The 27,884-nt window shown below is 42.1% G+C and overlaps 1 protein-coding gene across 1 annotated transcript in view; it reads left to right on the top strand.

Annotated features, from left to right (window-relative positions):
- The window catches only part of LOC308320339 (UPF0606 protein KIAA1549L-like), a gene marked incomplete at both ends in the record, with an annotated part of 62,637 nt that overhangs the window by 14,906 nt on the left and 19,847 nt on the right, over positions 1–27,884 (top strand). Inside the window, 8 exons of the mRNA XM_080770661.1 lie at positions 1,689–1,822; positions 3,198–3,366; positions 8,234–8,293; positions 9,687–9,838; positions 12,296–12,467; positions 14,958–15,121; positions 15,537–15,572; positions 20,776–20,966. Coding sequence (XP_080626787.1) covers positions 1,689–1,822; positions 3,198–3,366; positions 8,234–8,293; positions 9,687–9,838; positions 12,296–12,467; positions 14,958–15,121; positions 15,537–15,572; positions 20,776–20,966 — 1,078 coding nt within the window. The remainder of the gene's footprint in view (positions 1–1,688; positions 1,823–3,197; positions 3,367–8,233; positions 8,294–9,686; positions 9,839–12,295; positions 12,468–14,957; positions 15,122–15,536; positions 15,573–20,775; positions 20,967–27,884) is intronic.

Here is a 27,884-nt window from a genome sequence, read left to right as displayed (position 1 = left end):
CAATTGCCAAAAGAAAGTGGTCCAGGCACCCTAGGCTGCAATGACAGCCTCACAGTGTGTTGCGGGTTCGAATCCCGACGACCTTTGCTGGGTGTCACTCTCCATCTCTCTCGCCATTTCAGTCTACCATCCTGTCCTATCAATAAAGGCATAAAAAATCCCATAAAAACATTTTCCATTCCATTCCAATCCTCGCGGATGACTGAGCTTCTTATCCTATCCTGAAGGGAGAGGCCATCAGCCACCCTCCTGAGAAAACCCATTTTGGTTGCTCGCATCTGTGATGTTTTTTTTTATTTTTTTGTCATAACTCATATGACCCACATTTATGACCATATGTGCTGTAGGTGAGAGTATCAATAAGAGAGGTACAGTAGGTAAAGAGCTTCTGGCTCAACTCTGTTTTACTACAGCACAGTTGAATGAGGCCCACTGACTTTAAAAAGTTAAATAAAAGAGTATATCTTGCGTCAGCCCACTTACCCCTTATACCTAAACTTATTTGCCATTTTTTTACTATTTTGAAAAACATTTAAAAATAGTTAAAATAGCTTTCCGGTATCTACAAGCTCACATGTCGATGTAGATCGGCTAGTTGAACTAATTTAAAATGTTTTTCAAGATAAATATTTTTCAGGGTAGCGGTGGCCGCCCTAAGGGTTAGAGGAGCCGAAAGGTTGCCGGTTCGATTCCCCGGACGGGCAGGAAAATTCTGGGTAGGGAGGAGAATGGTCATCACTCACCCAACACCGCCAAAGTGCCCTTGAGCAAGGCACTGAGGCCTTAGTGGCCAACAGCATAAGACTGAGGTTGTACTGGTCAGCTCCCAGGTTTTAATGTGTGTTTCTATGTGCAGGGCGTTGCTGAAAATGAGCATTTAATTGTGCTGTAAGGCGCACCCAACGATAGGACCATAAAGCACAGAGCTCAATGTCTCGTCTGCTTTGTTGTAATTCCAATTTTAATGTATTATCTCAGCCCCAATATTGACTAGCTGTTTGGAAGATCCTTGGTGGATCAAAACGTCTTCCAAATAAAGTCGTAGTTGTACGCTCGAGACAGTCTCATAATTTCACACAGAGTAACATATTCATATTCTAAAGGTCACTTACGTACACACCAGGAGAGACGCAAATAAATCATACAGGTTGATGATTTTATTCACTGAAAAATCGTTTTGCTGAGTGTCATTTGATCGCTGCGTTCCATTCGTGTTCAGTGTGGATGTACTCATCAAGTTAATGCAAATTAATTGCACAAATAATCACTCCCAGTGTGTATGGAGATGAGTTACATTCATCAGTTGTTCCCTCTCAACAAGAGGGGTGTAGCCCCAAATTATGGTACAATTGATTGTGGTGGGAGACTGGGAATGGGAGCTGTGATCAGGTGATTGCTGAGGAATTGGTGAATACACATGCTGTAAGTTTTGTGTTCATGAATGAGAAACAATTATCAAACGTTATTGAACATCAACAAAAAACACAGTGAACTCAGTTGGGTTTCCCCGTGGGAGGAAGTCAAAAGGGAGATGAGTGTAGCAGATGGCCTCAAAAGTCTAATATCTCCCCCAAGCCATCTAGGCAATTGCCTTTGGCTTAGTGGTTAGGATGTTGGCTTTCCACGCGGGAGACCCAGGTTCGATACCATGGGTGTTTACACACGTATGCTGATGTTTTGTGTTTCAGTGCTGCGATTTGTGGGAGCAGGAGATGACCCACGATCCTGCCGCTTCTCTCAGATGATGGAACAAAGGCTTGAGAATGTGTTCTCTGAAGCACAGAGCAAAGTGCTCAACACCCACAGCAGACTCAGTGTTCAGGTACACTGTGAGAGGCTGTTCTTTCACTCTTAGCACATGTGTCTGTGGCGTAACCATTAACCGCATCATCCCTTTCAAGGTTATAGTGCACATTAATGTATTAAAAAAAACCTATGTAGTAGTATTGATTGATTAATTGCATTTCTAGATAATTGCATAATAATGTAATATCGTAAAATATTATTAATTTATCGGTTTTAACTTTTAATTAATTAAGAATTCTCCCGAATTTATGATAAAGCTTACATTTATGAATGCATGCAGCGGGGAATCACAAAAAAAATTGTCATAATGTGTTAATTCCACGACCGCATATATCGGTATCGGTTGATATCTGTATCGGAAAATAGGATTTAGTGGAGTGGATATCGGCAAAAAAGACAATATTGGACATCCTGCCAAAAGCAGTTGCTGGTTGGATTCTAATTGGCAGAACGTTCCGTCACAAGCAGTTAATTTGTTAAAACGTTTGTTAACAGTACAGTCAACACATGGACAGAGTTGAATATTGTCATTTTTCTCACGGGAGGCTCAAATATTACATTTAGCATGATATGAGGTAATGTTGACACATTCTACTGTATTGGACTAGGGCAGAAAGTCCCTAGTCCAATACAGTAGAATGTGTTACCCTTTTTAGGTCAATGTAATTACCGGTACTCAAGTTTCCAGCTGTGAAAATACAGATCGAAATATGTACAGGGTTTAAAGTAATATTTTGTTAACTCTTTTGCATCCGGAAACATTGCCAGTAATGTAGGAAGTTTAAAGTAAAGTAGCAGGAAGCAAGCTGTGTGTGTGCAATTTGTGGGTAATTATCATGCCTTTGTAGTTGCATGTTTGCCTTTTTAAATGAAAGCTGCTTCTCAGATGTGAACTGATAGTAGCTTGGGGAGATAATGTTTGTATTAATGAGCTTCCATTAACATGTAGTAGCATTAAACCTAAACGTTGCAACTGCTTCTTAATTGGCAGTTTATTGCCATTTTGATTCAATTTGTACACTCTCTTATAGTTGAATAGAGCTAAATAGAATTAATATAATAATAATATATAATAATTATAATAATATAATTATTGTTAACTCAGGATTCTACATCCCAACTCTGGGCATGTGGGGCTGCATTGGCTCAGGGGTAGAGTGGCCGGTAGAACAGCCGGATGGGAACCGCGAGGTTCCCAGTTCGATCTCGAAGTGTCTTTGAGCAAGACGCTGAACCACTAATTGCTCCCGATGTGCAGGTTGGTGCCTTGCATGGTTTTCCTCTGCCATCCGTGTGTGAATGGGTGTGTGAATCGGTGAATGTAATGCGCTTTGGGTAAAAGCACCAGATAAATGCACCATTTACCATGTGTGCTTGGTGTTGCCTCCTAGATGCTGAGTGTCTCCCAGGTGGTGGGCTCTCTTGCTGTCTCCTTGGTGTACACTGTGAGGAATGGGACCGTCTACCTTAATGGTACCACTGCCTCCAACCTGCTCAGTCAGCTGACGGCCGAACTGGTGGGCTACTTCCTCTTCTACCCCCCACTCATCATTGCAGAGCGTAAGTTACTTATAGTTGTATCATTGTTGACCGACTGAGAGAGTTTGGTTGACTCTGAATTTTTCTGTTCAGCGCAAAGGTTAAAGGGTTAAGTGTGCTTTTCTTTTTAAAAGCCTGCTTCTATTCCTAGAAACTCCAATTTCCTAATTTCAGTTGGCCAAATGGAAAACATTTTTGACAGACTGAACTCTACATGAAGGGCCACTGTAGAAAAAGGAACCACTAAGAAAGCAGTAAGGATGAGTGACGGCTCCCAGCCTTTGAGTAAATGACATGTTTGTGACTGTCGTTCTGCCTTCGCACAGCTGTTGTTGTTTTAATGACGGAGTGATTGGAAAACATTTGATGCAAAGGTATAACTGAGCCCTTCTTGCCTTTCATCTTACCCTCCTCTGAAGGGCAGGCATACTGTACTTACTGTACTCTGTACTAACGAGCTGCTTCTTGCAATCCTGCCGAATACGAATGGAATGACAAATGAGGAATGACAGGGAATCAGCAGGAGTCTAAATGGCACTCCCAGTTGACTCCCAGTATGTTTGCTTGCCCATTTTTTTACTGGGAAAAGATTTATACACTGTTTTGTGTACGGGGAGATAAAGACTCTGAGATAGTGGTTCCTTTCTGGAGTTTGCAGTATCCTATAAGACATAATTTTAATTTAGCCTGATCGTGTGATCACTTATTTTTTATTATTTCGTTTAGATTTGTTTTGGGGGCTTTATTGATAGGGAACAGTAGACAGACAGGAGAGAGAGAGAGAGAACTTTTGACCTTTAAAAGCACCTTTATTAAAACACTGCAATACAAAAATCATGTCACAGTTGGCTTATGCACTACTCATTGTGTAAAAAATTAATCGAGAGAGAACATCACTAGTGGCATAATTCCCTGTCTTGCACCACAGAGAGAGAGAGAGAGAGAGAGAGAGAGAGAGAGAGAGAGAGAGAGAGAGAGACGGGCAGAGCATGACTTAATAAAACGCATAGAGCATAGGGATAATTGATGTCACCCTGTCCTGATCTTGATATGCCACACATGATTTCAGTTACAACCTCACACTTGACTGCTTCTGGATACTACTGGATACAAAGCGCTTCACTTTATTTATTCTGATATATACCATGCACGTTCACATGCATTTCTCCTTCATTGCTCCTTCTTTTGATGTACTTATAATGTTGACCTACAGTAACACCATTTTTATTGTACTTTAAAACATGGTTGAATTGGGGCTCACAATTGTAATGCATTGAAGTTCTCCGTACATCGCAGCTATGTTTTGTTTAGCGTCAATTTCAAACATTGCGGGCGAATCTTGCTGCTATCACAGCTACAGGACCAATGCTGAAGGAAGCCAAACAAAAATAAGTTTGACTCTTTTGTACCTGTACACAGGATGTAACAATAAAGTATAACCTTGAACTTGATTGACTTTGCATCATTCATGCCAGCAACACCCATAGCCCTGATATGATAATAATAATCTACCACAACCTCTCGTGTATCGTTGTGTGTGTACTGTGTATTTTTACACAGTACAAATTTAATTTGAACTAGTATGAGGTCAAGAAAGAAAGAAAACTGAAACTCCTGCTGCCATTAGTCATATTGCACTATTCATGGGAGTTGCGAGAGAGAGACCTGGCATATGTTAGCAGCGGCAGCTGTCTCTTCACTTCAAAGCCAATTATTGCGGTAAATAATTAACTGTGGTAAGAATTCTCACAACACCTTGGCCCATGGTCTGAAAGAAGAACCTCGCACCACACTGAAGCTGCTGTAGGAAGCAGCCATAGTGAGTAGAGAGTCCGTCTGAAAGAAGAACCTTGCACCACAGTACTGAAGCTGCTGTAGGAAGCAGCCATAGTGAGTAGAGAGTCCGTCTGAAAGAAGAACCTCACACCACACTGAAGCTGCTGTAGGAAGCAGCCATAGTGAGTAGAGAGGCCGTCTCGTAATCAGAAGCTTAGCTCACCATTTTGCCTCCCGGCCTGGCAGGCCCATGTCCAAGTGCCTCTGAACAAGGCACTTAATACATTGTCTGTTGTTGACGTATACGTTTTTTAATAGCCATCTATTGTCTGTGATTAATGTATACCGGTATATACGTTTTATATCGCTTTATATGGATCTGAAACGGCACTGTTAAAAAAACTAGTTTTAGCCCTGAGCCGGCAACGCCTTGCTCACCCCCGCACGCACGGAACGTGCTCACGCATGCGTAGACTATAGTTATAAATAGGTTCTTATCTGGCTCTTTTCTCGAAAACTACGTCGCTGTCCGCTGTGCTGATCAGACATCCGAGGTTCGGATCTGATGTTTCATCGAATCGCGAGTGAAATATAAACGTTTCTCGAGAAAGATAGCTAGCGTGAGCTAATGCTAACATTTGCCTTTTCTTACAATGGAGGTCTGCGAGCGGGGAAAACGGAAGTACTTGAGTAGTAATCTCCCCAACTTCCACTTGTGGCCACACGGCCGCAGTCCAAGTGTTAACCCCTAGCCTGGGAAGCATTCATTTTCAGGTTTATGATCCAGTCGGGAGCAGATGCTAATTTATTTCATGTTGAAGTCACTGACTTGTAGTCATCAGGCAGGAAACCACAATCTGGAATAAGTACCCACAATTCTCCTAGTCTACCCAATAAAAGCCTTGATGCAGTGTATGAATCTGACATGTTTCTTTAAGTACGTCTTGGAATAGTTCGTTTGGTAAATCCATATTTTATTCCAACAGGTAGCGACTGATGAGACTTAAAACTATAACGGGGGGAGGGGCAAAGCAAAGCAACGCCGAAAAAGCCGTAAAACACGGCAAGGGAACAATGGGAATACAAATTTATTTTATTATTTCAGATTCCCAACCATTGGGTCATCACTGCTCATGATGACCATCTGAGCAGCCATCAAATGGGTGAAGCCTCAATTCCATTCCATTCAATCCAATTAAATTTTAATTAAAGGACAACTTTTTTTTTTCAACCAAGGTTCATATTTTAGGTTGTTATTAGAGAAAGTAAAGTAAATGAGTGTCAAACAAGAAATGATCACTATTTGTCAGGTGAAAGAAGCGCTGGTTTCTTATTAAAGTGTCAATTCACACTCTTGACACTTTACGTGCAGAGCAGAGACCCGACAGTCCTGACAGCTGCTTTCTTCAGCTCTCAGATCTCCCATGATAACTGACGAGGGGAATTTGTGTTTGACATTAAACCTGCAAACCACCTTTAATATATTGAACATTATTATATGAATTATAATGAGAGTATGTATTATGTTGTATTTTTATAATAGGGGACTCAATGAATTGATACTTCATTTCGCTCTATCTTGCAAACATGTCTTCTCTGGTTGCCGCAGAATGTTCTAGCTTGTATCCCCTTGAGAGAGAGAGAGAGAGAGAGAGAGAGCAGTATAGGGTTTTATGTGAAACCTCATCACAGATTATAGTATTCTACATGGCTGGAAGTATTGGACAGTGTTAAACTGATTCTGCTGACAGCGCCTGAGGACCTAGCCATTAACAAGCCCTTACTGTTCCTCTTTCCTCCTAGACCAACTTTCCAAATCTCTCTCTCTCTCTCTCGCCTCTTCCTCAACCTGCCAGCGTGTACATTTCAGCAGCAATTATGCTTTCATAGGCCTGTGATCCCCCCCCCCACCACCACCACCACCAAACACTGGACCAGCACAAAAAGTTAATCAGGCGGGAAATAGAAATAAGAGAACTAAACGAACAAAGCGAGACTGAGTACCTCGGTAGCCCTGGAAGCTTGACGTGTTGTTTCTGTATCCACCTGAAATAATAATGAGTATGAAAACACAGGTTTTTTCAAATGTGTGAAGTTTTAAAAGTAGTCTCATAGTCGTAGAAAGTTCAATGGGTGATGCATATATTTAAGACATACATTTTATCCTTTCAATGACAATGAATGATTGGATAAGCTCATTGATTGGTTTTTTTTAACCATGCCAGTTGGTTTTATATTATCTTGGATGTTAGAAAAGAATACGAAATGTTTATTGATCCGATTAGAGCCAAGGGACAAGTACATATTGAAATGTATTGTTATTGTTATATTGAAATTGTGTTTCATTCCAATGGTCTCTATGCACGCAGAATAACTCTTCCTATTTCCGTGCCGCTTCCCTACTTCCTTCACAGGTGTTACCGATGATATTAATTAAGGCAGCTGTTCCATTAAGTGTGCAGTGGTTCTCAAAGTTTTTAATTTCACTTTAGTGCTGTCGCCTCACAGCTAGAAGGTCCTGGGTTCGATTCCTGCTTGGGGACGCTGTGTGCGCTGGTCGCGAGACACGGCCAAAGAATCCCCAGCCAAAATCGTTGAGAACCCCTGCCCTAGGGTAGGTACCCTCACAAAAAACATTCAGTAATCCTAGTCTCTAAACTACCTCTCCCTGGCCAGCCGGGGAGCCTGATGGAGGGGAAAGGGACTGGTCGGAATAACTCCCCCCTGTCAGGTGAAAAGAAGCAGCTTGGACTCCTCATGCATAGAAGGAGGCATGAGGTCAGTCCGCTGCCCGCCCAGGTTGGCAGAGGAAGTGTAGCGCCCAGGATTACATTAGATAATTGACACTGGGTGAAAAAAATGGGTTGCAAAATCGTGGGATAAAAGTTGGAGTGTTTCCAGTGACAAACACTATAGCAGCACCCTGACTCTGTTTCAGTTTGACCTGAATGGAACAGAGCTAACAGCTGTGAAGGAACTTCTAGGAAGTAGGGAAGGACCCCGAGTTCTTTACAAAATGGAGTGTGTGCATAGAACCCATGGAATTGATTGATATATTTTTAATTGAGAGGCAGTACAAATAATGTTGGCACTGTTCTTTTTTTGCATGCAGCACTGGAGTACCACAATCTAAACACCTCGATTGCTACCAGAGACTTCTGGGTTATCACAGGTAGGAAGGAGTGCAATTGTTTCACTTCTTGTTTCTCCTATATTAAGAACATGCCTCTTCTGAAGGGAGCAATTTTGTTGCATTTATGTGCTCATTTAAAGGGGTGCATACTTACTTTAGACTAGTCATTGGTTAGACATGGGTTAAGGTTAGGTTTAGGTGTGCTGCCCGGGTACAGGCTTTAGTTCCGACATACTATTGATCCGAAACCTAACCATAACCGCAAGCACGGGAGCAGCGCATGTCGGACCATCGCATTTTTGCATCGTAAATGAGGATACTTTGGCACACTACTCCTCCCACAGTTTCCGACCGGCTTCATCGGGAATCGTGTGCTTGTATATTGCTAAGAGATAGTTTAATTGATATTAATTCATTAGTTCTCCATAGACTTATTATGGGAAAATCGAAGACTACATTTAGGTATTTGTTTCCCTTGGAGACCATATTTACATGACTTGGGGGAGGTTCATAATAATTATGAAAATGTATTGAAAAGGAATTACATCAGTCGGCCTCATGGTGGCGCTATAACAGCCCACTTTACGTTTTTCCCTAAAACTCTTGAACCGTAAGATGTATAATAAGAATTTCCACCAAATTTGAATTTTCTTCAAAACACACTTTTTGCTCCTCCTACAGATTTTGTCCAAATCTCTCAAAAATTGGTACAGATCACAGGCAGAATTTTGATAGTGCGTATCGTTCGGCCGTAATCTGCTTCCGGACAGTGTGACTCTATTGCAAGCCCCCAGCCAGGGGGGCGTACGGTAGTTTGAACTTGACCCCCAGGGGGGCAATTATGTCGGGAAGTAATCCCGTGAGCGCTTTTTCTTTGTTATTATTTTTGCGTTTTTTTCCCCTAAAAATGAGTTATTTAGGTACCCCTAAAATAATAAATAAATACTTCACCCCTTTTGCAACCAGATCTTATTTTAAAGGGATTGTGACATTTAAAAAAATCCAGGGAATGTTCAAAGTTCAGGTAAATTAATGTAATGAAACCTTTAATAATATGGACTACATGTTGTCTCAGTAAGACAGCCCTCGCCTCCTCCTATCCACAAGGTGGAGCAGTGCACCAAAGCATTATGGGAATTGTCCAGGAAGGAAGTGAGCCCAGAGTCCATGACATCATGGACACTGTGAAATACAAAAATATCTAAAAACACATTACCCACATAAAAACCCCAGCAAAGTGTTTCTTGTCTCATTAAAATCAGATCTGGATCCAGATTCTGGTCCCTTTAATTACAACTTTCTTTATTCTCCATCCTTGAAATCCATCTGTTCCCCACCCCCACCCCCACTCACACTCTTCTTACTCTCTCTCACTCTGTCCATCCATCCATTTTTTACTTTTTCTCATCTCCCTCCCATTGGTTGGCACTAGTGATCCAGGACGTGGATAACTCCAGTTTCGAGGGGCACTACCAAAGCTTTGCCAGTCTAATGGAGCAGCGGCTGGCAGAGCTGTTTGTGGTGGCTGGACAACAGGGCACCCGCTTCAGGAGAGCCACTACCGTGGGTAGCTACACCGTCCAGGTATACGTCCGTGGATGAATGAGCAGATTAGGCACTCACTCATCCTCCAACATACTATCAGTGGTGGAAAAGGTACTCAAGTGTTTTGCTTACGTAAAAGTATCAATACTGCAATGTAGAACTACGCCGTTACAAGTACAAATGTATTGGCATCAAAATGTACCAAAAGTAGAAAGTAGTTGTTATGCAGAATGTCCCATTTCATGTTTTTAAAATGTATAAAAATCATTAGAAAATAGCAGATCTACAAGCTCACAATGCCGAAATGTATATACTGTAGGGCTGAAGCGGTTAATGCATGTTTTGTAATAATAGTCAAAGTAACTAAAGTTTGAAAATATTTTCCTCTGAGACGCAGTGTTGTCAAAGTTACTCTTAAACAGTAATGTATTACTTACTACTTAAAAAAAAGTAATACAGTTACACTACTTAATACTCCCTGCCAAAAGTAACTAGTTAATTATTACTTTACTTATTACTTTTTTTTCTCGCCCCCAGTAAATGCATCTTTTGTCCCTAAAAGTCTTACTTTGCATTTTCAACATTAGCAGTCCCCCCCACCCCCACCCTATTCTGCAGTGTTTATTTAATTCTGAAAAGTGTACTGTATAGTGTACACATGATGATGGGTCCATTTGGTTCCATTTGTACACTCATTTGAATTAAATGAACACTAAGATTTATACTGTGTATGAATTCATAAATTACAGACTCAATGAAAACCACACCTTCCCTATGCACAACTTGCTGCGCTATTTATCGCAGACATACTCTAAATAATGTGAATACTTTCAAGTAGTGAATGAAACGCTTTGTGGTGCCGGTGTCTCCTCCACCTCCTCCATGTTTAGTTTGTTTACTGCAGTTTAACACTGACGAGTCACACAAATAGTTTAAGTTTAAGGCCCGCCCTTCACATGTACAGACAAGTGCGCATCGTTTCCGTAGCCGCTCTAGAGTCTAGATTATTATTTTTTTCTCTTTTTGAGTGGTGCAACCACTCCAAGGAACAGCAATGTCCGTGTTCCCGTATGTGTTCCCGTGTTCACCTATGTGTTCACCTATGTGTTCATTAATGAGCACCAGTATAATTGCGAACGCAGTAAGCACTTACTGTGAGACCTAGCAGATCATGTCTGTCTGTGTGTCTGTGTGTGTGTCTGTCCCGCTATCCAAATATGGAGTGTGTTGCATCAGCAATCACTCAGCTCCATATATGGGCACAAAACGGGCCAGGTCCACTCAGCTCCATATATGGGCACAAAAGGGGCCAGGTCCACATATACAGTAACAGCGGGACAGACACACAGACAGACAGACAGACATGATCTGCAGGGTCTCAGCTGTGTTCGCTTCCCGCGTTTGCGCGTCTTACTGGCGAGTACCAGTAGGGGCGCTGTTTTCCAGAAACAGAGAGAGAGAGAGAGAGAGAGTGCTGCACTGTTGCACTGTTGCCTGCTAATGAGAGAGACACTGACATAAAGGGTGTTCAATAGCATTGATTTATGGAAAAATGCAATGGTTTCTTCCGGACAGCGACTATATAGTCGGTGTATCTCTATTTACTTTACTATTGCTTTAGTTTAGACGGGACAGCGCTTAGTAATGTGTGTACAGTACACCGGATTTAGCAAAGATGTTAATTTACATGTATTTAAGGTTAAGACTACAACTACTTTTTTACTTGGCTCATAGCTGTACTAAGTTGGTTTAATAGGAAGGCCTCTGAGTGAGCTCATTTGTCAGTAGTCCAGACAGATGTTGATCATTTATATAATTTATGTGCATAATATTTCATGGTCAATAAAATAAGGCAGTAAAGGCCCACACTCAGACACAGATTTCTGCATATCGTGTATACGTATATATATATGCATGCACAACAGTGCCAAATCCTAAGTAATTGGGGAGATTTTCTTTAGCTTATCTTCTAACTGCTCTTCAACAAACCAAAGGTTAACTTGAATATTCAGCAAAGTAGTTTCTTCTCTCCATGGTAGTATTTTATGCATTATGCATAACGTAAGAATACGATTTTTTTAATTTCTTCTATGAAGTGCCAGTGAAAATAAAGTGGGTATCATCCTGCATTTTCCCCATCTGACCCTGGTTCTTGGATGAAATTGAATCAGTATAACAATTTAAGCCACACCACACCGCTGGCTTGCGGCATTCTTTTGGTCAAAAATCCATTTTTGCTACGGACATAATGTGTGGACAATAAGATTACCAGAATAGCCCTGAATGACCATTACATGTCTGTAACTCTGAGAGTGTACAAATTGTGTACACTCTCAGAGTTATGTCTTTGCAAATGAATAACTCCTATAATACCCCATATAGTGTCGTAGTAAATAAGTGACATACATGTTCTGAAGACAACCTGCAGACATTGACATTCATTCACTGGGTCTGATGATGGGTCTGATTTTGTGGATTTTGTTTTGCTCCAATCAGATGGTGAGCATCAGGAGGGTGGCGGGGTTGAAGAACCCGGCGGAGATGACGTACTACGTGCAACAGAGCGGCGTTCCGCTGCCAGGCACCTCTGCTGCCAAGGTGCTGAACACGGTGGACTCTCAGACCATGGCGCTCACCCTGGGCTATTTTGTCCAGCTCCAAGCGGAACGTAAGAACAGCCATGCACTCACTCACTGATCCATGATCCATCAGAGAGAAAGACAGACTTTATTGCACACCGTTTCACAAACACTGGGTCGGGAGACTCGGGACCCATTTGTGGGATGCAGGATCTTTTTTTTTTTTAAAGGTTTTCTTTTTGTGGCTTTCGCCTTTATTTAATATTTTTTTTATGGAGGGACAGACAGTAGGCTGACAGGAAATGGGGAGAGAGATGGGGGGGATGTAAAGGCCGTCGGGATCGGGAGTCGAACCCGCGGCACACTGCCAGACTGAATTGCCAGCCAAGGTGCCTGGACCGCTGAGCCACGGCCCAGGCCAGGATTTTCTTTTTTATGGGTCCCTTTATTTTTGGTTTCCTACATTTTGTTTTTAAATATTATTATTAGTCTTATTATAAGTCTAATTTGTCTTTTGGGTCACAGGCTAAAAGGTTTGGGAACCACTGGACTAACAGACCGACAAGAATAATGTGACTGCTGCTGCTGGGCTTAGAAAAGAAATGTGAGGAAGTGAATAACTGTTTAAAAAGATCTTTTAGGCCTACAATCTCTGAAACGGTTCAGGGTGGGACGTGGTTTGTTTGAAGTGCAGTGCTGCTCTGTGTGTGTGTGTGTGCGTGAGAGACTGACAGAGATTAGAAAGAGTCTATAAAAGGATAGATAGTGTATTGCAGGGGTGGGAAACTTTGAGGATGGAGAGGGCCACTATACAGTAGTTCCACACTCACTCCAGACACATATTACTGTTTTTATTACAAAAATAGCTGCTCTACAAGCTCAAAACACGTCGCACTGCGACACGTTTTGAGCTTCTAGATCAGCTATTTTTTCTATTACGGTATTTGATTTGAAATCCTGAATATTCTTTTTGCTATTTTTGAATTGGAATCCTGAAAAGTATAATTTGTATTTAATTTCAAATGCTTTTCCAAATGCTTTTATAGTTATGAACTAAATACAAATTCATTGGACATAAAAAAAGACAATAACATTTTAATAATGCTCATTAAAGGGATAGTTCAGATTTTTTTTTACTTAAAGGGACACTTTTTGCAAAAAAATATATGTTAATGACGTTTAGAAGCTTTAGAACACTTTCCTGGGGGTCTTTATGTGTGTAATATGTGGTTTTAGATATTTTAGATTGTAGCAGTGAGCCTGTTGTCTCTGATGTCATGGACACTGGGCTCACTTCCTTCCTGGACTACATGTTGTCTCAGTAAGACAGCTCTCCCCCCTATCCACAAGGAGGAGCAGTGCACCAAAGAATTATGGGAATTGTAGTCCAGGAAGGTAGTGAGACCAGTGTCCATGACATCAGAGACAACAGGCTCACTGCTACAATCTAAAATATCTAAAACCACATATTACACACATAAATAACCCCAGGAAAGTGATCTAAAGCTTCTAAACGTCATTAACATATATTTTTTTGCAAAAAGGGTGAAGTGTCCCTTTAAGCTGTATAAAATACAGTTGCAACTGTATTAATGGATTGCCCGAGTCCCGTGGTGGGAGTTCTGCTCTGGTTTTGGTGAAATATGAAGTAGTTCCGGTCATTTTCTGGGGGGCACAGGGGGCCATGTATTAAAAGTAAATTAATCCACAAAACTAACGTAATTTGTATTGTTGACCTATTTCTAAAATATTAGTGCAACTTTCGTTAATGTTTTACCCCTCTATCACACGGAACTATGTTTTTTGTGTCCATTTCACTACGCCCAATTTTCTTTTCCATGTGATAGAGGGGTCAAAGTTTAACGAAAGTTGTACTAATATTTTAGAAATACAATACAAATGTTTACTTAGTTTACTTTTACTGCGTGGCCCCCTGTGCCCCCCACAAAATGACCGGGACTAATTAATATTGACCAAAACCAGAGCAGAACTCCCACCACAGGACTCGGGCAATCAATTAATAGAGTTGCAAGCACTATATATTTAGTATTTCATACATTTAAGTTTCAAAAATCTGAACTATCCCTTTAAGCTACTAATTTATATTCTGGTATTCTGGTATTAAGGTGGGGGCCGCATGTGGCCCCCTGGGCCGCCAGTTGCCCATGCATGTGGTGTATTGCATTCTCATATAGATTGTGACCACAATAGCTTAATCAGGCACATTGTATACAAGGATGCCCCTTCCCTTATGCACTAGTGGAGTGGGTGTAACTGATGCAGCTGTGTCTTTCAGGATTCACATTGTGCACTTTCAATGAATCTCTAAATTCTGAATGTTAAAACCTGTTTCAGATGATTGAGCAATCACCATGTGTATTGTTGTGGTTTATATAGCCTAGTATTGCCTAACTGTTTTATTTATTTTTTCTGATCTTGAAAATAAAAAATAAATGCATATCGAGTTAGAGTGTGACACATACATTCACGCGCACGCACGCACGCACGCACGCACGCACGCACGCACGCACGCACGCACGCACGCATTGATCTAATGCCTTCCTGGGTTGTTCTTCTAGCTGTGGTGAAGAACCCTCCTAACAACCTGTGGATCATTGCTGCGGTGCTGTGCCCTATCGCCGTGGTCACCCTCATCATCATCATCATCACAGCTGTGCTGTGCAGAAAGAACAAGAATGACTTCAAAGCCGATGCCATTGGCAACCTTAATCCTCGTGCTAAGGTACATATAAATATGCGCCACGTGCGCACACGCGCACGCACACGCACGCACACGCACGCACAGTGGTCATTTATCCGTTTCTAATTCTGAAACTGGCCAGTTGGGCTACCTGATGGAGGGGAAAGGAACTGGTTGGAATAACGTGGTCCTCCCACACGCTACATCCAACCAGGTGAAACCCCCCGTCCAGGATTACATTAGATAATTGACACTGGTGAAAAAATGGGTTGCAAAATCGTGGGATAAAGATTTATATATATATATATAATATAAATGTACAGTGTCTCTCAGAGTTAAATCACTCAGGATTTCACAGCATAGATACAGTACGTCCTCGCAGCAAGGTTGACAGGAGAGAGAAACGGATGACATTTACATGACATGCCACTTTGACACGGTTCCTCTTGTTTTTCAGATGGCGTATCGACGGGACGTGGGATATTACCACCAGGTATCTGATGTTCCTTGTGTCTGTGTCTGTGTCTGGGGGGGGGGGCACTGACTGGCATGACCGGGTCCTTGTGTCTGTGTCTGGGGGGGGGGGCACTGACTGGCATGACCGGTGTGTCTGGGGGGGGGGGGCACTGACTGGCATGACCGGGCATGATTATTACCACCAGGTATCTGATGTTCCTTGTGTCTGTGTCTGGGGGGGGGCACTGACTGGCATGACCCGGCATGATGAGCTTATATTCTGTGTCTGGGGGGGGGGGGGCACTGACTGGCATGACCGGGCATGTCTGGGGGGGGGGGGCACTGACTGGCATGACCGGGCATGTCTGGGGGGGGGGGGGGGGGGGGCACTGACTGGCATGACCGGGCATGATGAGCTTATATTCTCTATGCCAGTGGTGGAAAGTAACCAAGTACATTTGCGTAATACTGGCCAAGTGCTCCAGGTGCATGCCCACATATAGGCTTTGGCCTGACAGCATGTCGTGTGTTCGAGTCCAGTGCTCCAGGTTCATGCCCACATATAGGCTTTGGCCTGACAGCATGTCGTGTGTTCGAGTCCAGTGCTCCAGGTTCATGCCCACATATAGGCTTTGGCCTGACAGCATGTCGTGTGTTCGAGTCCAGTGCTCCAGGTGCATGCCCACATATAGGCTTTGGCCTGACAGCATGTCGTGTGTTCGAGTCCAGTGCTCCAGGTGCATGCCCACATATAGGCTTTGGCCTGACAGCATGTCGTGTGTTCCAGTCCAGTGCTCCAGGTGCATGCCCACATATAGGCTTTGGCCTGACAGCATGTCGTGTGTTCCAGTCCTTTTGAAATGACACATTCTGCACAATGACTACTTTTACTTTTGGTACTTTAAGTACATTTGGATACCGATACTTTTGTACTCAAGTCATTTTAGAATTTCTGACATTGACTTGTAACTGAGCACTTCTACATTGCAGTATTGATTGTACTTGTACGTGGTCTTTCCACCACTGTCTCTATGCCAGTGGTTCTAAACATTTTCATGTCAAGGACATGACACCTGTCAAGGGCACCCATGAGCGAAGCTTTTTTTAATAGCAGATCTAAAAGCTCACAACATGCCGCAATATGATGCATTATGAGCTTGTAGATCGGCTGTTTGTGAATAGCAGGCCCCTTCCCCCAAGGACTATTGGGGGACTATTGGGGGTCCCCGGATCCTACTTGAAAACCTGTCCCATCTACTCGACTAACAATTAATTGACTACTGTATAAACCCCGCCATCTATACACTCATCTTTAATATGCTCTGTAGAGAGTTTCATAGATCTTGCAAAGATTTAAAAAAAAATGAGAAAAAAGGGACATTCACAGGGCATTTCATAGATTGCATATTAGGCATTTTAGAACATAGATCAATGAGGCCAATTATTAATTCTCAACTGGGGGGGGGGGGGGGGGGGGTGTGTATGCGAAGTAATGCATATGGATTACTCCACCTAGTTTACTGGCTTTGACTGCAGTAAATTAATTCCCCCATGCATGATGCATGCATGCTATTGTGCAGGTCTATAATCTTCTAGATATGTACACTCACTCACTGAGATCTCTGGGATCAATGTGACTATCTAATCAATTTATTGCAAACCTCCTTTATCTGAAGGTTGTTCCGTAGAGTCGTACAGTACATGCTAATAGGATTGTGTGTTTGAGATGGTTTAATTCACCGATGACATTCACCGATGACATATTGAACCTGATCGTATCTTCATAGAGTGTGTGTGTGTGTGTGTGTGTGTGTGTGTGTGTGTGTGTGCGTGCGTGCGTGTGTGTGTGTGTGTGTGTGTGTGTGTGTGTGTGTGTGTGTGTGTGTGTGTGTGTGTGTGTGTGTGTGTGTGTGTGTGTGTGTGTGTGTGTGCGTGCGTGTGTGCGTGTGTGTGTGTGTGTCTGACTATTGGCTGTCGGACTATTGACTATTGGTTCTCTGACTATTGGTTCTCTGACTATTGGCTGTCGGACTACAAGGTTGGTGAGGTGTGCGTTAAAACGACCGGATTAAGGTTGGTGAGGTGTGCGTTAAAACGACCGGATTAAGGTTGGTGAGGGGTGCGTTAAGGGTTGGTGTTAAGGTTAGGTTTAGTTGTGCTGCCCCATGGGAGGTTAGGGTTGGGGTGAGGGTTTGAGATATTGGACCAATGGTATGTCTAACCAAAAGCATGCACCCGGACTATTGGTTACAGTATATTGTTATAACTGTATATAACTGTTTGTGTGTGCATGTGCGTGTGCATGTGTTATCTACTGAAGGAACGAGGTCAGGTGTTAGTCTCATTTAAAATTGGGACAAGCAACTTATGCCAACTGAACTAGATCTAGTGATAGCCCATTACTCTATCCCAGGGATATAACTTCAACTACTTAAACCAGTGGTTCCCAAAGTGGGGTCATTGAGGGAGTTCCAGGGGGTCCCTGATTCACTGAGCTCGTCGTAAATAACTTGTAAATAAAGATTTCTCTAAGCAAAAAGTGACAGGGCTGCCATACTGTGTCGTATAGACTCAGTCAGTTTGTCACCTCCCCCTTCACATTCAATAGATCCCGTGATCTTTTGTGGCCAGATGTAATTTATTAAAATAATACATATTTAGCTAGTTGCTCGAATGTCCCCGCCCCTGTCCAAAAATCCCTAAAACGAAAGAAAGGAGTATGTTTTTCAACTTTGGTTGAAAAACAACCAAACAAAGTTCTCCTTTAAAAGTAATCACCAGTGCCAACATGATATTAGGACTACACTAAATTAAAATGTAGCAAAGTCCCAGCACAACATTTCCTGATCATGCTCAATTGGATTTTATAATCTGAATTTGACACAGATGACTTCCTTAAAATGCCGGCATGCAGTTGACACTTAAGAATATATCGATGTTCTACTTAGCATATTCAGCAGAATTAAAACAACCCCTGTAAAATGTGTCTATTCCAAGTTCAAAGTGTGATATTGCTTGGATTACTTCCAATACATCATTTCTTACTATTATCGCTTGCCCCTGCCACTTGCCCCTGGCTTTTTGTCGGAATTATACTCTGTAAATCAGCTATGACTTTTAACTGTGAAAATGTCTTGGGCGTGGGCTTGTGTGTGTAGGCCTAAATTATACTGTATGTAGGAAGAGAAATGGACGTAGTGTAGCCAGGGGACTATCGTATTATTGATTCAACTGTGGCTTGGATACATTGAGGCAGTGATGTGTGACTGACAATTTATGACACTGTGAAGTGTGAAGAGAGCACTACTGAATCTTTTACTGTGTGTGTGTGTGTGTGTGTGTGTGTGTGTGTGTGTGTGTGTGTGTGTGTGTGTGTGTGTGTGTGTGTGTGTGTGTGTGTGTGTGTGTGTGTGTGCGTGTGTGTGTGCGTGTGCGTGTACACACCAGACCCTTAAGCGGTATTTGTGCCAAGCACGCACACATTCTCTCCAAAAATTCATACGATCTTGCCCTCTGATCTGTATTCCTTCTAATTATCTACATTGAATACAATATCTGGTGAGAGGCTGTGAATCTCATCTCTCTTCCGCCCACAGTTATTTATTTATTGAACATGTTGAGTTTGGAAAGCAGCCAGCAGTGCTTATCTATCTGTTACGGTCGACGGTCAGATCCATGAACCCAAGCAAAAAACACGATCGAGGTTCGAGACACATTAAATATGAACATGGTTTTAATATATCAGAAGGAAAAAGGGAAAATGGCAGAACAGGAGGATAAGCGCAGCCTAGGGCAGGCTAGCGGATAAGGCAGTGTACACTACATATAGACAGTATAGGCAGGTAAAAAAAAGAAAGAAAACTGAGCGGTTTTAAAGGTGGTAAAGTATGGAGTTAACACAATGGTGGGGCATTCCACATTGAGCTTTGTTTTATAGCCAAATCTGGGTTGAACGTCATTAGTGGAGCTCCCTCTGGTACTGTGATTGTGGACCTCGTTGACGTATGCAGGGAATAGTCCAAATATATTATTGAAACATGTCCATGAGCGCAACTGATGATCTCGATGATTGGATTGGTAATGATGAGCTGGTAAACCGCAGGTGTGTCGACAGAAAAGGATAAATGGACGCATGCACGCACGCATAAAGACAGGAGAGACAGCCACAGGCTAGGTGGAAGTGAAGTGAAGTGCGTAACACTATCAAGCCACAGCTCCAAAACATTAATCTCACTTATGTTTCCTAAGTCATTTGGACACCTCATATACGAGCTGCATATGTGAGTTATTTTGAGGCGTCTGTCTAGGTGACAGTATACCGTGTAGATAGATGACAGGCTGTGCTGCTGCTGCCTTTATCTCTGTGTTTCTGCCCGCTCAGCTCTCTGCTTACATTTCCTGTTATCATGTTAACAAACAAATGGTCAGATATTTAGTCAGTGGTGGAAAAAAGTACTCAATTGTTTTACTTAACCCTGCAAGACCCACCGTTGCAAATATACAACCATTTATTTTTTAAATTAATGAATTAATTAAATTAATATTTCTGTTCTTTTTTCACCTAAACACAAAGTACCAATGCTGCAATGTAGGAAGTAAAAGTATGATTATTCAGAGTATCCTTTTGTAGTATTGGCATCAAAATGTACTGAAAGTGGCCTGGGCCGCGGCTGAGCGGTCCAGGCACCTAGGCCGGTAATCCAGCCTGACGGTGTGCCGCGGGCTCGAGTCCGTCTCTCTCCCCCTTCCTGTCAAGTCATTATGCAAAATGTCCCATTTCAAGTTTTCAAAATCTATACAAATCGTTTAAAAATAGCAGATCTACAAGCTCACAATGCATTGTGAGCTTGTAGATCTGCTATTTTCAAAGACTCAAAACTATATGAGTAGAGGTTAAGTGATTAATGTATGTTTAGTAATGAAAATCTTGAACAGAAAGGGGGAGACGTCACACAACGATGCAATTTTTTATATTTTTAGATAACCAGTAAAAGTAAAAGTTGAGTAAAAGTACAATATTTTCCTCAGAAAAGTAGTGGAGTAGAAGTAAAAGTATTCAAAATTGGAAATCCTAGAAAAAATACCTAAAAGTTGTACTTACCGGTAAGTACAGTACTTGAGTACATGTACTTAGTTACTTTACTCCACTGGTATTTTAGTTAGTAGATTTTAAGACTTTCTCACTCTTTTTGCCTCTCGCCCAAACCCTGCCCCCACCGCCCACCACTTCACTTCCACAGCCGGTACAGGGCTTCGACTATGCCAAGCAGCACCTAGGCCAGCAGGGAGGGGACGCCGAGACCCTGCCTGTCACTCAGGACACCCTGGTGCTGCCCCTGCCCATCCGAGATGCATCCCACTCCCTGGAAAAGAGCCTGCAAAAGGACGGAACTGCCAACAAGAAGAACCTCACAGCTGACATGCGCAAAAGGTACAGTGCAACTTCTATGCACCACACCTAACCTGTGTCCTGCGGTAGTCTTGCATGCTTCTTTGATCAGATCACGAGATTCTTGTTTTTTTTGTGTGCTTTCTTTCTTCTTATCTGAAATATCAAAGATCCTTTTCTATATACCATAACAAAATAAATAAAAATTACAATAAATAAAATAGAATCCAGTGGCTTCCATTAAACTCAAACTAACCACAGTATGCTTTGTAAAATGGTTGGCACTTGGCAGTCATGTCAAATATATTGTGAGTGTGCTAAATATGGGCTAAATATGCCACATGGTCCTATCATTTTCAAGATACAAGTTGTCCATAGCAGGACATGATGGACGTGATATGTCATTCTTAGAGTATAGAGGTCACATATTGTCACACACTGGTAGTTGTCTGCAGGGCTGGACTGGCCACAGGATGTGCCGGGCATATTCCCGGTGGGCCGCGACCGTAGGGGGGCGCCATGATAAAGAAAAATTTAAAATATTTTTTTCGACAGACAGGCAGGCCACCAGGAAAGGTCCGGGCGTGCTGCCATTCTGCCAGTGCCATTATGATAATTTGACAAATAAACCTACCCTCTACAAAGGGTTGTGTAGTTGTCTGTTGGTTTGTATAATTTATGTTGTTCTGTAAAATTGGTGGTATTAGGGCTTGTTTGTTTGTGTGTGCCTCGACGGAGTGGGCGGTAGAGTTTCTGCTATCTGCGCGCTGGTTGTGGTGGGCTGGTCTGGGCCAATTCACATCTGAGTGTACAGTATATGAAATGCAGCTCAAATCACGCTTTGCTGAAATATTTTTGACATCCATTATTTCATCATGTTAAACTTATCATTATCTCCTTTGACAACACCGTGCAGGTCGTATCCATTATTTTAATCTTATCTAAAGTTAAAGGCATTCCTCTGATGTCTGGACTGCTTGTGTTAATGGTTAGCATTTGAGTCACGTCTTTTTGAAACTGAGATCCTTAACTTTTATGTTACATTCGGAATCCTGGTCTCTCGCATGAGATACCAAATTTCAACTACTATTCCAAGATGCAACCCCTGCTTGGCTAGGGGAGATATTGCGCTTATGGGCTTCAGTCGGAGCACAGGTCTCGGACCAATCCTGCAGACTTTGGAAGCAAATCTTAGGCAATCAGGATGGAATATGAGACATCGGACAGACCCGTCTTGATCACATGACTATAGAGATACTGTGTACCGATTTGCATGATGTATCGTTATAATCTGTAGTAATACCAGTAAGACGCCCTGAGGTCGCGTGCACGCATCCGGCTCGGTGACGGCAGATTGCGTTTTTATTGAGCTTTTCTATGCACTACGTGCCTACTCAAAGCGCTTTACAATGGTCCATTTATTCATACATTGGGAGGTAAAGCGGCGAACAGTCGACGCCAGCGTCCTCAATTCCCACATTCACACACCAATGGTGGCAACCAGTCTTAATGTATCTTTTTATTAGCAGCATACTTTCTCAATCTCCTCCAGACAAAAATGCAGACAAAACCCTGTCTGCATGCTAATATATCGTACCCAGTTCTTCTCTGTCAGTTCCCGAGTTCACAGGGTGTGACTTTAAGGTCCTATAAGGCAAATTGAGACGTATTAGCCCGCGGACCCCCATTTGAAAAGATATGTCATGCAGGACCCCCTGCCCCCTTTCACGGCTCTAGCAGTGATTCTCAACCCGTTTAATGCATTAGTCTACGGACCCCCATTTAATAGCATTAGTCTACGGACCCCCATTTAATAGCATTAGTCTACGGACCCCCATTTAATAGCATTAGTCTACGGACCCCCATTTAATAGCATTAGTCTACGGACCCCCATTTAATAGCATTTCAGTCTCTGAGACCCCAATATTGTAAAATCAATGTTAATTTAATTCTGAGAGTGTACAAATAGAACCAATTCTTTTCCAACTCAGTCTGTGTCTCATGGGAGGGCTGTGGGCAGTTCAGAAACCCGTCCACCAGTAACATCATCGATGGGGAATCCAAGCTAATAGAAACGGCAGGCTTTCTATTCCTGAAAAGTTGCAATGCGTGAATGCGATAATGGAAGTGAAGTGAAGCCATTTAGGTAATTGATGTCCATTTTAAATCATGTCAAAATTGTTACCGAGGGCCATAATCTTTCCACAATTATGCAAGATAATGATAACCAAGTAAATGGATGTTTCAGCAGCGGGCAATGCAGAGGCAACAGATTTTCTTGGTCTCAGTAAATCTATTTACTGTACTTTCTTGGCACGTTATTTTGTTATGCAACAACATTTTGTTTAGCTTCAGACCCCATAACCACTTATTTTAATATATATATTTTTTATCCCATGATTTTGTAACCCATTTTTCACCCATGTGTCAATCATCTAATGTGATCCTGGGCTCTACACACCCTCCACCAACCTAGTCCCCATATATGGGGGACAAGGGGAGAGCAACGGACTTGAACTCATGCTTCCTTCATGCCTGAGTGTCCAAGTTGCTCCTTTACACCTGACAGGGGGGAGTTTCCCTGGTTGTACGTAGCACATGGAAGGAACACGTTATTCCAACCAGTTCCTTTCCCCTCCATCAGGCGCCCCGGCTGGCCAGGGGGAGGCAGTTTAGTGACCAGGATTACTGCATGTTTTTTGTGAGGTTACCTACCCTAGGGGACACGGGGAGAACATGCAAACTCCACACAGAAAGGCTTAACCACTTCTTACGTTAACAGAAAGAAAACCAAAACCTATTAAAATGGTAATCATCTCAAAGGCAAATTTCAGTTATGAAAATGAATTGCAAAAAACCCCACTAAGTTAAGTTATCCCTAATAGTCTGATCAAAGCAGGAAATTATTTACATGGTCCAGCAGAGTGAAACAGATTACTTTTTAGATAATTGTACAACATGCCCTCAGTGTGCTGTTGCAGAGACATAGAAAGAGAGAGAACTCTCTTTGTAACCAGTTTGAAGTAGCCTACATGAAAACCCCCCCCCCAAAAAGTGAAATATGAAAATGTCATTTGCACACTATGTAACGATACATTTTAACAGCGATACGATACGTATCACGATACTGTACATGTATAGTTTAGTATACAATACATGAATACATGGACGATATTCACGATATGATACGATTTAATGATTTAAACTCGACACAGTGACTATTTAGCAAATAAATCTGTGTGAAAGATGTGAATAGTGCAGTGATTCTCTGGCAAATACATGGACATAAACCTGTACCTTGACATGAACACAGAGAATACACACATTTATCCATAGACCAAGTGTAGCGATATTGAATGGGAAAGTAATTAAACCGCTCTTTAAAAAAAATAGTAAAAAAAGTACTTCGTTTTGATGCAATCGATTATTTTCATTACAAAACGATTCGATACTGATTATTTGCATTGCAAAACGATACAATGCGATACAAAGTCAATGTTGCTGTTTACATTTCGATATACTTTGCATCAAAAACATTGATTAGGTGCTTGATACACAGATTACACACTGTGGGCCTGATTCACAACGGCGTTTACGGTGATAACATGACGTGAAGCTAGCGGAAAGGCATTTACGTGGATTTCCCACATTCATTTGGAATTCATGGAAATGGCCGTGAACTTGACGCTCACGTACGTTGGTCGGAAACTCCGTCAATTCCCACGGGACGTCTTTAGGTGGCGGAGACGGGAGACATTTGCGGAAGCATACACGTGAGATTTATTCAGAAGGCTTTAGTCTTCATGCTGAATCAATAAATTGTTCCCAAATCTCAGATAAAATATGTAGGCATGTGTCCATGACATATTGGTCGATCAGCACAAAATAAATGATAGCCTATATAATAAAAGCTGAGTGCACTTGTATGCCTAAATGCATACATTTCCCATACAGAAACTGCCCCTGCAAGCCCGACACCTTTTTATTTATTCATTAGGATATTACTATAGCATGCGCGATTGCGCTTCTCACTTGACAGCTTTCTACTCGCAGTGCAACGCGTTGTGAGCTTGTAGATCGGCTCTCGCGCATGTTAAAAAACAAACTCACAATTATAATAAGAACATAGGCTTATCTGCTATCTGCACTACGAATCCAACATTGTTTAGTGTAGTAATTCCTGCAGTAGGCGGCAGGCCTATTGAAATTGTTTTGTTACGGAGCTCCTTGAGTCAGTTGACTGTCGGTCGGTGTGTGTGTGTGTGTGTGTGTGTGTGTGTGTGTGTGTGGGGTGGGGGGCAGACAGCAGCGTGCTGCCGATCCGATTCACATTGGAAAATGAATGGGCTATATAGCCCTGTATAAAAAATAGAAGACCACATTAGCCTGGGAGGCGGCCTTTTTCCGACAGCATTCTAGCCGACGGGGCAACGGTCCGTGGTTGCAAATATGAAGGACAGACTTTATAATCATGTATTGATATTGATCACATGCATGGATGCCACACACAGAATAGTTTAACTCACTGGATAAACTCACTGGATTATAATTTATTAAATTCTTCAGACAAGAGGATCCCAATTATTCACTTATGAATGTATAGGCTTGTAGCCTACTGTTCTTTATCGCGCAAGCCATGCCCCCCTCCCTCCCTCTCTCTCTCTCTCTCTCTCTCTCTCTCTCTCTCTCTCTCTCAAAAGACGACTTTTGCATTGACATATATCCGATATTTTAAATATCGGATAGCCTATGTTTTACCTCTGACTGCAAAGGTGTGAGTGCAGCACCCGCCTTGGTCCCGAACTTAATTAAATAAATTATAATTATATTGCTTCAGCAGTGGAGCACGCACCGTTGTGGACATATTAATAGAGTGCGGGCTATATTCATGCATTGACCGCGGCTGTGAAGCCGCATAGTCTGCGGCTGCAAAGCCTTTTTTCTTTTTTTGACAGACCAAACTGCTGTCTGCTGAGTCATGCTTGAAGCCTTTTATGGTGCGATATGGGGCGTGGATCAATGCAAATTAGGTTGTCGGGTGCTTTTCCGATCACTTTGCACCCACTGCATTCAGTATGACATACACCTGCGATACGCCAGCGCACCTGTGGTACACACCGCTCTCTGAATAACACGTCATCTCAACGTAGTTTGATCGGACGGATAAATACGATATCTGTTTCCGCCACAGTGTAACGGTGGCGTATTTCTTTTTAATGAATCAGGCCCTGTATGTTTTAACCCATTTAGGACAGAGGCCAGATTCTACAAAATTCTACGACAGTTTTCTGAAAAACCTATGTTTCTGTCAGTGATTCTCAAACAATTTCATGTCAAGGATCCCAAAAAATGTATGTAATTAAGCCGCCGACCCCCATCTGAAAATATGCAAAGAAAAAATGTTCACTGTGAAATAATATATATTCAAAGATTTGTGTCCTAAATGTGTTATACAGTCTCTGAACATGACAAGGAACATTGTCGATCACGCTTCAGGAGTATAGTTACTATTCGGCTGTCCCTTTGTTGTGTACACTGTGACTGTGTGTCCTTATTTGCATACTGTTGGGCCACAGACCATGCTGCTTTGATATCAAAGTCAGCCCCTTGGTCCTCTGAGCAGGGCCTTGATTAGAGCTCCAGCACAAGCTTGTAGAACAGCTTTTGAAGCTGGTCAAACAATAATTGTATTATATGAATATATAAATGAAGTTAAATAAATGGGAAGTCGGTCTTGCTTTTCAACATGCACATTGACTTGCATTGTCATTGACTTGCTATGTGCTTCATAGACATGTATTGTGTCTATGAAGCACAGCCATGCTCATGGAACATGTGCGTATGTAGACTTAGAGTAGACTATATAGGCACAGGCAAGCGCACACACTTTACACACACTATAAAGAGGCAGACGCACGCACGCACTCACGCACGCACGCACGCGTGACCGCGCTCCAATTAGGATGGCATTGTCCTACTGTCGATATTGAATGTGGCGATGCGATACATTGTGAGCTTGTAGATCTGCTATTTTCAAGAGATTTTTATACATTTAAATGAGACATTCTGCATAATGAGTACTTTTACTTTTGGTACTGTAAGTACATTTTGATGCCAATACTTTTGTACTTTTTCTCAAGTACATTTTTTATTCCAAACTTTTATTTGTAACAGAGTAGTTCTACATTGCAGTATTGACACTTTTAAAGTAAAACAATTGAGTACTTTTTCCACCTTTATCACCAGTTGGACTCTGTCTACTACACCACTGTTAGGCCAGTTTGACTCTGTCTACTACACCACTGTTAGGCCAGTTTGACTCTGTCTACTACACCACTGTTAGGCCAGTTTGACTCTGTCTACTACACCACTGTTAGGCCAGTTTGACTCTGTCTACTACACCACTGTTAGGCCAGTTTGACTCTGTCTACTACACCACTGTTAGGCCAGTTTGACTCTGTCTACTACACCACTGTTAGACAGTTTGACTCTGTCTACTACACCACTGTTAGACCAGTTTGACTCTGTCTACTACACCACTGTTAGACCAGTTTGACTCTGTCTACTACACCACTGTTAGGCAAAAAACAAGAAATCAGGGCTGACTAGCCTTGATTTTTGTAGGCAAACAATCTAGTCCAGCGGTTACCAAATATTGCTGGATCAGGGTGGCCATCCATCCATCTTCTTTTCTTCATGAAATTACCAAAAAACTAAATCATTAAAAATGTTATACTGTATAATTCATGAAAAATGTAGCTTTTTTAAAATGTTTTGAAATAATAGTAATTAAAAACAAAATGTAGGAAACAAAAAATAAAGGGACCCATAAAAATGTATCCGTGACCCACAAATGGGTCATGACCCACTGTTTGAGAAACTTTAGAAGAAAGGGAGGCCTATAGCAGAGCTTAGAATCATGAGCATACAGTAAGACTTTTTGGTAGCCTATACATTATT

This window comes from Protomyctophum bolini (genome assembly GCF_963924005.1).
Source record: "Protomyctophum bolini genome assembly, chromosome: 1".
NCBI classification, from domain to species: Eukaryota; Metazoa; Chordata; class Actinopteri; order Myctophiformes; family Myctophidae; genus Protomyctophum; species Protomyctophum bolini.
This window is presented reverse-complemented; position numbering and strand designations above follow the sequence as displayed.